Below are 13,876 nucleotides of genomic sequence, written 5' to 3' on the forward strand. Positions count from 1 at the left end.
CTGTGTCTAGGCTTGCATGCATGGCCTTGCAGCAGCGGGGGTTATTTGGAGGATGATTGGGGTTGTGTGAAGGACTGTGGAGGTTGATGGAAGCTGTATGGAGTACTGTGGAGGACTATGGGAGTTATGTGGAGGATGATGGGGGTTGTTAGGATGACTGAAGATTAGGATTATTATGGGAGGATTTTTTTACTTATCTGTGATGGCAGATATCACGAAAATTATGCACAGATCTGTTTTGTTTATCAGATTTTGTTAGTGATTGTGTATTTACTGTTCGCCCGAAGACAACTCCTCTTCTCTGCCCCAGAGATGCCAAAAGGTTTGACAATCCTGTTAATAAGTTTTGTTATGTGGTAATGTAATATTGCAGGCTGGCGAGACCCTGCTGTAAGTGAAAAGGAAGTTGAATTTGTTGCCCGGTGGGGTATATAAGGAAGATGTTCATCACAGCATGGGGAGTTTCTTTCGGTGAAGCTTTTAGCGAAGTACAAAGTAATGTACATGGAGGACAAGACACACTGCTGCCTGTGGTTGACCGGCGTGAAGTCCAGCAGACCTCTTTACATGTAGCTGAGAAGAGTCCAGGACTTAGCGACTTGGCGTTGCCCGGCGAGGTATATCAGTGGGGCGGACGTCACAGCATGGGGTACTGAGTTTCTAGGAGTGAAGCTTTTCGCAAAGTATGCAGTAGTGTAAATAGAGAAGACGCACTGCTGTTTGCAGTAGTCCGGCGTGAAGTCCAGCAGACCTGACCTCTTTATGTGTCGCTTCGCAGAGTCATGACTTAGCCTGGTTGCACACGAGCGGGTCAGATTCTGCTGCGGGCACCCTGTTCCCAGCTGGCATTTAACCCTTTTCAATCCAATTTGTATCCTGGTTTTCCTAGGTTGCTTACTCTTTTTCTGCCGTTATATAAACGGCGCTATCTGCTGGCTAAAGCTAGTACTGAATTAGTTGACATGTTGGATAGGCTCCGACAGCAGAAAGGGCTGGCAATATACAGTAAGACAACCCCGACTGACGTCTTTCAACATCGGAGCTGTATAGCCTTAAATCATAATGTCTTCAGATGTCAGACAGTGGATTGGAAAGGGTTAAAGGTACCCATCATTCCTTCTTCTCTTCTGTACTGCAGATTCTGCTGTGGGCAACCTTTACCCATCTGGCATCCACGCATACGTCTCATTTCTTCTTCTCTTCTGTACCTCGGATTCCGCTGCGGGCACCTTGTTCCCAGCCGGCATCTGCGGGTACCCATCATTCCTTCTTTTCTTCTGTACTGTGGATTTTGCTGCGGGCACCCTGTTCCTGGCTGGCACCCACACGCAAGTCTCTTTTTTTTCTTGTCTTCTGTACAGCAGATTCCGCTGCGAGCATCCTGTTCCCGGCCAGTATTCACGGGTATCTCTCATTTCTTCTCTTCTGTAGTGCGAATTCCGCTGCCGAGACCCTGTTCCCAGCTGGCATCCACACGTACCTCATTTCTTCTCTTCTGCAGTTCGGATTCCTCTGTGGGCACACTGTTCCCAGCTGGCATCCACGCGTACCTCATTTCTTCTCTTCTGTACTGCGGATTCCACTGCGGGCACCCTGTTCCCGGCCAGCGTTCACACGTACCTCTTATTTCTTCTTCTCTTCTGTACAGCGGATGGCCTGCATGGCTCGCCGTCTTCAATGGAAGCCGTTCGCGCAGAATCTGTTTAAAAATAGAGAATGTTGCAAATTTTCCACCGCAAGCGGAAACAAATCACGATTGATTTCCGCTCGTGTGCAGAAAAAGCGCTTTTCCATAACATGCTATGGAAGTTATTTGCTGCAGATGCCTGCTCCGGATTCCGCGATTCAAATACGGTTGTGCAGCCGGCCTTATTAAGTGTACCAGGTGATTGTATCTTCATCCTACCGAGGTAGATGAAAGCGTTTCCCTGGCTGTCAGCCTGACCGAAACGTGATTACCTGCCTGCAGCAATTAAAGTTTGCTCAGTGAGCCCCTGCCATCTGCAGGTATGTTTTATCCACCTCTAGAATATTCCTACTTCTGGACCCGGTTCCATCCACCACCCAGTCTACATGGTCAGACCCCCATTACACTCCAATAGGGCCTGTGCATAGGATGGGCGTACCCATGAGTTACATACAGACACTTTCAGCCGTGTGCCTTATGTAAAGGTGTCAGTCCTACCTTGTGCACCACAGTCTAGGATTCTTTTTGCACTATGGAATTTATGCCCGCCTGATACTTCAGTGCGCGACTCGGTATGTCTCTAATGCTTGAAGAAAAGGAAATGCACATTACCTAGAATGAAAAAAACCTACCTGCCTGAAGGCCTAAAGCAATGTGTGAAGGTTGCCCAGACAACAGATGGAAGGTCCAGATTAAACAGGTATTACCACATTAGAAACAAAGGTCACCCAAACCTTCAGGTTATCATTAGGTATATTATATGGAAAAAGCAGCCGGACTCTCCATAAATAGAAAGCTATATCGCTCTAAATAAAACTAAAAGTCGAATGGATTAAAGCAAGGTGATTGGGTAAAAAGGCTAAACATGGACTTTTTAATAGACATGAAACCGTAGCCATGAAATATACAGAAAATACTCCAACACACAGATTAGCCAGAAGAGAAATACAGCTGCAGAATCCAACTAGTCTGCCCCGTTTTCCCCATCAGTCCTGTGATTTGGTTTCTGTCCTTTTTGATGGGTTTGTCATTGATGTTTTTACACCCTTGGTAAAGTGCTTATCACATGGGGAGGAAGCTGTTTTTTTCAGTGTAAAACAATTTTCTCTGATCTTCTAAAGTTACCTTGTGCCCCCCCTTATTTTTGGTTTACCAGCTGTAGAAAGAGAACCAACTATCATTCAATCCCTTCAAGGGTTTGGTTGGAGCCTTCCCGTATGTCCTACGGGACATCATCATAAAATGGGGAACTTCCACTTGTGACAGCCCTCACTAATGGGCCAAAGCAGAGCGGTACGAACTACGCTGGTCGTAATACTACAGAAGGACCTATATGGCTGGCCACAACTTCCCCTAGAGCTAACTGTGGATCACTGGGGGTTTCAGAAGGCAAACCGGATCACTGCGCCATTTTCATTTTAAAGGATGTTGTCACGGCAACACAACCTGTTTAATGTAATTAAAGGTTTCAGTCCTGTCCCCTCTGTCTACAGTATATTTAGTTCCTCAAACTAAGGGCTTATTCACACAAGCACATTTGCGCAGTGTATGCAACACGCAGTGAATAGAACCCATTGATTTTAATGGGTTCGCTTACAAGTGTATTTTGCGTGCGCATTTCATTTTCCCCCTAAAAAAATATACAGCATGTTCTATTTTCATGTGTATTATTCAATGTGCGCATTGGTTTCAATGTGTTTTTCTCTCAGCGATGCTGCGAGATTGAGAAATCTTTGGACAATTCCTCACATGGAATCACCAATTAGTTTCTATGAGATCGTTAAAAAAATGGTCTTACACTCACATGCCATGTGGTGTGAATGAGAATGCAATGTGATCTGTTGGGTTTTTGGACTTTTGCTAGTGACGATTGGGTTAGAAGAGGAAGAGTTCCTATTTTTGTTGAGTACGAGTACTTTCTCTCCCCTCAGCCAATTGTTTCTAATGTTTTTGTTATCAGTGTCCATCCATCCTTGTGTTAGCATTCAACACTGGCTCGGACTACAATATTTTAATGAGATTTAGGGTGCCTGTCCACGGGCGTGATTTGCCGGTGAATCACGTCCTCTGAAGCTTTCCATAGCCACTGCTATGGAAAGCGCCGGCCCCCTGTCCACGAGCGGAGAATCATTGCGATTCTCTGCTCGCGGCGGGCAATTCGTAGCATGCTGTGAATTGGCTCGATTCTCCGCAGTCAGCCTATCTATCAGATAGGGCTGACCGGCGGAGATTCGGCAGCAGCCCCTGCTCTCGGGCGGCGGCTCCCGCGGCAGGGCTTCGCCACAGGATACCGCAACACCGTGGACAATTTAGATTTGTATATATGAATAGTTTTTTTCTCAGTGATAGAAAAAAAAAAACAGCATGCCAATGCATTATTGCTGCCACATGGATATGCAGATACCGGCTGGTGATCGGCCCATACAGCTTTATTTATACTACACTATTTGGAAGAACATGGACAATTGTACAGAACAAACACTTTTTCCTCGTGTCACCCCAATTTTCTTATAGATTGTTAGTCTTGAGAGCAGCGCCCTCAGTCATTATTCAATTTTGATTTAGTTTTACAGCTTGTGAAGTGCTGCAGTAGAAGTTGGCGCTATATAAATTATTATTAATAAAAAAACATGGAAATTGCTTTGTGAAAGTAGAAAATAGCTGAACTGAAGCAACCAATGCCAGGCGGCTTCTGCCAAGCAAAATAAAAGTCATGGGATGTACTAAACAGGCCTAGTAATGAGAGCATAGTTTTACCTTTCTTTGTCTTAGTAATACATTATCCGCAATACTTTGCGTAGGTAATAGAGATGAGCGAGCACCAAAATGCTCGGGTGCTCGTTACTCGGGACGAACGTTTCGCGATGCTCGAGGGTTCGTTTCGAGTAACGAACCCCATTGAAGTCAATGGGCGACTCGAGCATTTTTGTATATCGCCGATGCTCGCTAAGGTTTTCATTCATCCAGAAATGTGTTACAATAAAAATATATACCGGCGTATAAGGCGACGGGGCGTATAAGACGACCCCCCAACTGTCACCTTATACGCCGGGAATACAGCGGAGCAAAGAATAAAAATCATTACTCACTTCACCGATGCTTCTGCGGTGCTGCTGCAGGCTGTCGCTCCCTCCTGGTCCCCGGCAGAGCATTGCTTTCTGGACACAGTGGTTGAAATCCCCGCCTCCAGAAACACACGGGCCTTCAGCCAATCACAGCCATTCAATGACATCATTGTCATTGGCTGTGATTGGCTGAAGGCACGTGTGTTTCTGGAGGCGGGGATTTAAAGCCCTTCGTAGAGAAAGCAATGCTCTGCCGGGGACCAGGAGGGAGCGACAGCCTGCAGGAGCACCGCAGAAGCACCAGTGAAGTGAGTAATGATTTTTATTCTTTGCTCTGCTGTATTCCCGGCGTATAAGGTGACAGTTGAGGGGTCGTCTTATACGCCCCGTCGCCTTATACGCCGGTATATATTTTTATTGTAACACATTTCTGGATGAATTGCAGGGAAGGGCTTATATATTTAAGCCCTTCCCGACAATTCATCCCGCGATCGCCGGCAGCCCATTGCTTTCAGTGGAACCTGCTGTATTGCCGGCTCCATTGAATTCAATGGGCAAACATCGTTCTTCTCTGCCACAGCTGTTACAGCTGTGGCAGAGAAGAATGATTTGTCTTCTATATGTTCTCAATGGGGTCGGCGCTGCTGCCGCCGGCCCCATTAAGCGCATATAGAGAAGAGAACAGGAATCGCAGATCGCACATAGGTGCGATCTGCGATTTCTATGGCCTAAGAAGGACCGTTGGGGTTCTTGAAGCCTAAAATAACTCCTAACGGTCTCCCTATAGCAGCAGCACTTTCCCTGATTTATGTCAGAAGGCATCTGTGGCGAGCCGCGGGAGGGCAGATTTTAATACTCGGGTGACACCTAATCTCGCCAGCCACTCACTGCAGGGGGGTGGTATAGGGCTTGAACGTTGCAGGGGGAAGTTGTAATGCCTTCCCTGTCTTTCTATTGGCCAGAAAAGCGCGCAACTTTCTCAGGGAAGAAAATGAAAGTAACCCGAACACCGCGTGGTACTCGTTACGAGTAACGAGCATCTTGAACACCCTAATACTCGAACGAGTATCAAGCTCGGACGAGTATGCTCGCTCATCTCTAGTAGGTAACTAATTAATGGCTATATTCTTCTTGCCATATAAATTATAGTAAAAAGACTCTTATTGTAATTGCCTCACAGAATAACATTTTTGCCTTCTTCTCTGACATTACAAACACTCCATGATAATTGGTCATACTAGATTGACTTTTTATATCTTTACATTAGTGATGATGCAACTGTATAAAACAGAATATGTACCGTGTTTCCCCCAAAATAAGACACTGTCTTATATAATTTTTGCCCCAAAAGACACACTATTTCCAGGGGGTGTCTTATAATACTCACCTAGTAGATTGTGTTCGGGTCCCTCACGCTGGTCTCTGGCCCCGCTGCAGGCCTCCGTGGACTCCTGGACACTGATAGAGCATTACTTCCTGGTAGCGGAGCTTAAATACCCCGCCTCTAGCAAGCAATTGCTCTAATTGGTTCATCGAGCACCACGTCGGCCAATCAGAGCTGGCACTTGATTATAGCCAATCACAGCCATTCATTGAATGACATCATTGAATGGCTGTGATTGGTTAATCGAACGCCGGCTCTGATTGCTTGATGCGGTACTCAATGAACCAATCAGAGCAATCACTGGCTGGAGGCGGAGTATTCAAGCCCTGCTACCAGGAAGAAATGCTCTGGCGGCGTTCAGGACTACACGAAAGCCTGCAACAGCGCTGCAGCCCAGCAAGAGGGACCCAAATGCCGTCTACTAGGTGAATATTGCTTTTTTTCCCCCCATGTATTGTAGCTAGGATTAATTTTCGAGGGAGGGATTATACTTCAAACAACCCCCTTGCCTCCCAAAAATTAAATCTGGGTAGGGTTTATTATTGGGGTAGGTCTTCTTTTCAGGAAAACGCGGTAGGTATTACTGATGACCCTGATGTATACTTAGACCCACTCATCCCTGCTAAAATAACAAAGGCAATGTTGTTCTTAGGCCTCGTTCACACGAGCGTGGTTTTAGTGCAGATAAGGCGCGTAAAAAAATTGCGACTAACTGCTCAAAAAATAGCGTGAACGGGCGATTTCCAGCTATCAAGTCTCCAGCTTAATTAGCAGTGAAATTGCCCATTCACACGATTGGAGCTGCGTGTTGCGTGTTATCCAGCTACCACAGGAGTCTATGGAAACTCCCATACATCACGCACCAAAGATAGGTCAAGTCCTATCTTTTCACGCACTACAGACCTTAGATGCGTGTATTGCAACGGTGCATCTCCTATTTCTAAAGGTTTGTTGCGTGTCTAGATTTCCTTCAGCTAAACGCTTCTATAGGAAACCATTGATTCTATTACATGAGGTTTTTTTTCCACGCGCCTATTCTGCACTAAAACCACGCTCGTGTGAACAAGGCCTGAATCTATGTAGATTCTTAGTAGTTTTTTTCCAGAGCTGTCATCGCGCTATTAGGGCTAATTCACATGGGCATATGCGTACAACACTGCAAGTATACTCCAAAATTGTACGCCCATACACTCTGCTGGCAGAGATTGTGTAGGGCTGCGAATCTGATGTCACGGACATGTACAGTGTGGTTTTTATTTTTCCTTTTGAAATACCCGCCCTGTTCTGTATTGACAGCGTTTCATATGCACCCAATTCAAGGACTGCGTTTGATACGCGGAGAAATAGAACAAGTTGCAATTTCTCCTGCGTGTCAATACGCAGTGACCACACGCAGGTGTGAATGGAAGAGTGAAAGTCCATAGATTTTTATTGCCTCCGTTCACCGTGTGTTACATACAGGAAATATGCGTGCGTAATACACAGTGACAATACACCCGTGTGAATGAGCCCTAAGTGTGATAAGAAAGATACAACCACAGTCGACCATTTTAAATGCTTTGGAGACGAGTCCCTGTGTTACTCAAGTCACTGGCCGCATACAAACCACTGTCCTGCTCCATCTCCCCTCTCCACTACACTTTTTTAAAGGTTATTTTCACATGGGCGATAAAATTGCGCAATGCGAGTGAAAACGCAGAATTAGGAAACCCATGCTTTTCAATGGTTTCATTCACATCTGCGATGTTTTCTCTCATGCGATGTTGCAAGATTTAGAATTTGCTGCCTGCCCTATCTTTTTTTTCCCAATGGAGCTTTCGTTTTATCGCATTGCAACATACGAACTTGTGATTTTTGTGTGATGCAATACGTTTTTAACATTAGACACTTCTGTTGTCTACCGCAAGAGAAAATTGCAAGCGGCAGCGATGCAATGTGAGATTATTTGTCAGGAAAAGCATCGCTGATGCTTAATCATCTGATGGGCACGTATGCAATATTGCCGCGATATTTTCGTGGCGATATCTCACTCGCCCGTGTGGAACTAGCCCGAGGGGGTTTTCCCTCCAAGTTACCCTTTTAGAAGTGTGATTCTCACCTCCTTTTATGATGTTTCCTGTGATGGGTTTATGACTTTATGGGGTTAGTCAAACGAGCGTATGCGTATACACGTTCGCCTGTACGCAACGTATATTTGCATGAATGAATTTTTGACACAATGGACTCCCGACTGTTATTGGCATTTTTAAAGATATTCACCCCGGACACTGCAGCACGCATGTAAAAAACACGCTGAAGCAATTGCTGGCAACATTTGGAAGAAATGCTCGGAATGGTAATGAAATGCCTAATTAGGGCGAGCTGTCTTTTCCAAGCGTTGTACGCAGGGTAACTGCCCCCCCCCCCCTTTTCCATCTATGGCAGCTTGCTGTGTTACACAGCGAAAGTATAAAATATACGGCCGTGAAAGATGGAGGACGTCTTATTTTTTCTCACGTAAATATTTTGCGTGGAAAAAAGACGTTCCTCTGAACGCAAATGCATTGCTTACTCGCGTTATTTGTGCGACTTTTGTGTGCGGAAATGCCTTCGCAAATACAGTCATTTGAAGGAGGCCTCAAAAGGGAGGGAAGTCATTTTGGTAGCGCACAGGAAGGAGAAGTTGCACTATCTTTGGGCAAAAGTAGACAAAAAGAGTGAGACATGGTGGACATGCTGTACGCCTCTCCTCTGGAAGGCATTACCCATACCCAGCGACAACGGTTATTCTCAAAAGGGCTGGTGGTAAACTAAATATCGCTGAGCCAGCTATAAGAAAGGAAGGTTTGGAGAACCGGAATTCCTGTATCGAGCCTCAGGCATCCTAAGGTCGGTCTCACATGACCGGATTTAGATTGCGGAATGCGCAATACTCACCCACGCAGATGATCTGCGGTATTCCGCATCCATTAACAAGAATAGAGCAGTAGCATGTCCATTCACATGAGCGTAAATAAAATCGAAGTACGATCCATTCTTGTGTGAATTCCACACGGATGGCTTCCATTGAAGTCAATGGAAGACGTCCGACCCACAGCCCATCCGAATAGATATTGCGAATAGGTCACTGGTACCCGCGTCATCGCCTAGTGACGGCGCGGGAAGAACAAACATTTGAAAAAAAAATTGTGCTGCACATGACCGACGGCAGCTCGCGGCAGCCACCTGCAGTACAGATAAACGACGATAAGAAAAGGTATTCGCGGATGCTGGCTGCGGTCAGGGCCGGATTCCGCAGCAGGCACCCGCATGCGAAATCCGACCCATCCGTGTGGGACCGGCCAAAATAGAGTGACTTTCCTTACTTCTGAGTTTTGGGTTTGGGAGATTCGGATTCCCCAGAAAGGATGGAGACGCGGATGTCAAGCCAAGGCTGAGTCTGAACAAACACTACTCCAACTGGGCAACCCTCCTCCCAGGGACTGTGCCCATCCTGAACCAATGCCTGGCCCACCACAACACTCTCATAGTCACATTTTATGCTTACTGAGTACATAAGACGATGACCCCTATCCTCTGATGAAGGAAAGCCCAAGAATGCAAATGAATTCAAGAGTTTTCCAAATATTTCATTGAAGGGCAAAAAGACTCAGACTGTGGTGAAAGTAGAAGATTCTTCAATAATATCTTTTCTAGCTTTAATACATTATTTAAAGTACTGAAAAATAGAAATCATTTTTACCGTTGCACAAGATAAAATAACGTACCTTAAATGCCATTTGGATAGTATGCTCAGAATTGGCAGGATGGCAGAGGATTGCTATGCCGATCACATACTCTCTGAAGTCTATGGTGCCATCTTTGTTCTGTAACAGAGAAAAGAAGAAATTAAATACAGTTGAGTTAACCCCGTAAAGGACGCAGCCTTGTTCGATACTTAAAGACACAACGGTTCTTTGGGATTTTCTATTTTAAAAGCCATATTTTTTTTCTTCTGTCGGCATATAGCAGTATGAGGGCTTTTACAGACTAGCGTTTTTTTTTCTCCAAATGTCAATGGGACTTTCTAATGTTAAAATCACAATCGCACAAAAATCGCAACAACGCAAACTTGCGATTTTAACATTGGAAACTCCCATTGATATTTGGAAAAAAAATGCAGCGAAATTGCAGTGAGAAAAAGAAACCGCTAGTGGGTAAAAGCCCTGAGGGCCTGTTTATTGTATGGCAAGCTGTAGTTTTTTTTTTATTGGTACCATTTTGGGGTACTTACGTATTCTATAATTTATTAATTTTTTTGGTAGGGGATAGAGTAAAAGAACACATCAGCCTTTTTTATGGCATTCACTATCTAGTATAAATGAGGCCATTTTCACATGGCCAAGAGAATCAAGCAAAGACTTGTGCAGTGCGGGGCACAAAAATATGAACCCCATTCTTTTGAATGGGGTCATAACCAAAAGCGATTTTATCGTACATCGCATTGCACCGCGATGAGATCCCGGGAAACAAATCGCGGCACGTCCTATCTTTGGGCGTGCCCTCTCATCACATGGGGCCGGCGGCAGCAACACACCACGTACTAGGTGCACGCAGGGCGATGTGAGGTCTCCCCATTAAGAACAATGGTAGACACTCCGCAATCCATCGCCGCGGTCTTGATATAAAAACGCTTCAAATCTGCGAAAAAGTCGCATGTTGGCGAGTACGATATTGGACCATGATTCACAGCCCAATATCGCACTCGCCCGTGTGAAGTTAGCCTAACACAGCTTTTTTTTCTGCAGGTCGATACAATTACCACAATATCAAAATTATAATTTTTTTAGGGTTTTTCACAATGAAAACCTTTTCCCCATGGATGGAGCTTTAAGGACGTAACGATTTTTGGCTGATTTTCACCTCCATTCTTCAAAAGCCGTAGCTTTTTATTTTTTCGGCGACGCGGCCGTGTAAGGGCTTGTTCTTCGCGTGGCACACTTTAGTTTTTATTAGTGCCATTTTTTTCGGTACATAGACTATATTGTAAGGCTTAAGGGACAGTTAGGAGGGAAAGCCTCATGGGATCTGGGAGCTTTATGTACATGATGGATGGATGATATGTCACCCTCCATGGAGGAGGTTTTCTGGTTAACCAAGATATGTTACAAAGGTCATTACTGGGTCAGATGAGATGGAAGAGAGTGAGTTCTGCCCAGTGATGGACTGGTTGGCAGCGGCAGATGATTGGCTGAAGAAAAATGGCGGGAAATGGCTGTGGTTGTCAGGCAGAATCAGGTGGCCTGACCGTGGCTGGTGATTGGCCCAGAGGAACAAACAGAGGAGCAGCAGTGAGATATGGAGGTGCAGAGATGTGGGGCCATGATCTGGAAAGGAAGCAGCACCCAAGTAACAGATCCCTGTTTGGATGGGGAGGAATAGTTTCACAGATGTCTGGAATTCCCTGCGCTTCAGCTTAGGACTTGTCAGCAGCGCCGGCCAGGAGGAGCAGAACAGGCAGAGGACATTGTGTGAACGCTTGTATCTGAGGAGGACTTGTCAGTAGAATACCACCAGCGAAACGAATGTGGAAGGAGAGAGACATCTTTTACCTTCATCCGATCGGAGGCAACTGAGACATAGCAGCAGGAACAGTGCCCACCAGATGCCAACACCAGCGGGAACAGTGCCCACCAGATGACAACACCAGCGGGAACAGTGCCCACTAGATGACAAACCAAGTCCTGTGCTGCTGCAGGCACAGCGTACAGGTGAAGCTCTACAAGTTGGTGAGATCTCTGGTACCCAGGTGGTATACCTGGTACGTGTGCATATAAGGACTTGTTTAACCAGTTGGGGGCGATCCGCTCGCCGCTTTTTGTGTTTGTTTTTTTGTGGGCCAGAACCAAGAGTGGCACGGGGTCCGTCCCCTCTGAGGTAGCCACGGCACGAGGGTCCGTCCCCTCTGAGGTAGCCACGGCACGAGGGTCCGTCCCCTCTGAGGTAGCCACGGCACGAGGGTCCATCCCCTCTGAGGTAGCCACGGCACGAGGGTCCGTCCCCTCTGAGGTAACCACGGCATGAGGGTCCGTCCCCTCTGAGGTAACCACGGCACGGTGGTCCGTCCCCTCTGAGGTAACCACGGCACGGTGGTCCGTCCCCTCTGAGGTAACCACGGCACTGGGGTCCGTCCCCTCTGAGGTAACCACGGCACGGGGGTCCGTCCCCTCTGAGGTAACCACGGCACGGGGGTCCGTCCCCTCTGAGGTAACCACGGCACGGGGGTCCGTTCCCTCTGAGGTAACCACGGCACGGGGGTCCCTCACCTCTGAGGTAACCACGGCACGGGGGTCCCTCACCTCTGAGGTAACCACGGCACGGGGGTCCCTCACCTCTGAGGTAACCACGGCACGGGGGTCCCTCACCTCTGAGGTAACCACGGCACGGGGGTCCCTCACCTCTGAGGTAACCACGGCACGGGGGTCCCTCACCTCTGTGGTAACCACGGCACGGGGTCTGTCACCCTCTGAGGTAACCACGGCACGGGGTCTGTCACCCTCTGAGGTAACCACGGCACGGGGTCTGTCACCTCTGAGGTAACCACGGCACGGGGTCTGTCACCTCTGAGGTAACCACGGCACGGGGTCTGTGGTTGAGGCGGCTGCTGCTGTTAATCAGATCGGCTTTATAATTACTTGTTATTTTATAACTGTTACTTTCATATAAAGAATCAGAATAGAATGATGATAACCAGAGGAAACAAACATTTTTTATAAATCGGGGCACCGCAGTATCTGGGATGCGAGAAGGGGGGTGGGTTTTACATTTAATGGGAATCAAAGTAAAGGGAGCGGTGTGGGTACCGACATGAGGGCTCATATGGTGCCGCTCTCATCCACAGATTGTTGTTTTAGTCAGAAATCAGTACAAATTCCTTGCATCCAGGAAATAGAGAATGTCCTGCAAAAAGGCAAGACTCCAATCAGGCTCTCATGTTGGAAGTAGGCCCGGCTCATTTAAGAAGGCTCTCAGTACATCTTAGGCAGGGGTCACGCGGGACGTATTCCCAGCGGAAACCTCGTGGATTGGCCGCAGCGAAAAACTGCAAGATTTCCGCTGGGAAAGTGCTGCTTCAAGACCCGCGGCACTTAGCCGCATGCTTTTCCGTTATAGAGGAGAGCGCAGCTGCAACAGAAAAAAATATTGACATGCTGCGCCCAGGAAATCTGCGCCGCAGCGCCAGCTTCTGCCGGCTTTGCCGCAACTGATTGGCTCTCCCGTGTGGACAAGATTTTTGACAAATCTCGTCCACATGGCTGGCTAATACCAGGATTAGCGGCCGCAGGCGGACTTGCCACAGAAAAATTCTGGACAAAATTTCCGCGCCAAATCAGTCCTTTGTGAACCTAGCCTTATATGTGCATGAGTGCAAGGGACTCGGCTGTGAAGGGGTTTGATGAGTTAATTTATTTCCTATCCTGAGGTAGTTCCGTTGATCAGGACATAGATGAGGGCAGAGTTGCATGTCATTCCCGGGACGCAGCATGTCAATTTTTTGTCTTCCATTGTGACCCCGCTCCTCTATGGAAAAGCTGGTCGCAACAGAAAAGCGTGCGGCGAAGCTGCTCCAAAACCCGCGGCTTAGTGCAGCTGGTTTTGGAGCTATGCTTATCCAGCAGAAATGTCATGTTTTTTCAATACAGCAAAACCGAGAAATTTCTGCCGGGAATACGTCCCGTGTGACCCCAGCCTTACAGAGTGCGATAGCGCGGGATCTCACGC

General features: G+C 47.0%; 1 protein-coding gene across 1 annotated transcript in view; it reads right to left on the reverse strand.

Annotated features, from left to right (window-relative positions):
- LOC136591274 (lysophosphatidylcholine acyltransferase 2-like) overlaps positions 1-9,979 on the reverse strand; it is a 35,202-nt gene extending 25,223 nt beyond the window's left edge. The window contains exon 1 of the mRNA XM_066588489.1: positions 9,883-9,979. Coding sequence (XP_066444586.1) covers positions 9,883-9,894 — 12 coding nt within the window. The 5' untranslated portion in view covers positions 9,895-9,979. The remainder of the gene's footprint in view (positions 1-9,882) is intronic.
- Between the last annotated feature and the right edge of the window lie 3,897 nt (positions 9,980-13,876).

The sequence above is a fragment of the Eleutherodactylus coqui genome, unplaced genomic scaffold, assembly GCF_035609145.1.
Source record: "Eleutherodactylus coqui strain aEleCoq1 unplaced genomic scaffold, aEleCoq1.hap1 HAP1_SCAFFOLD_47, whole genome shotgun sequence".
NCBI classification, from domain to species: Eukaryota; Metazoa; Chordata; class Amphibia; order Anura; family Eleutherodactylidae; genus Eleutherodactylus; species Eleutherodactylus coqui.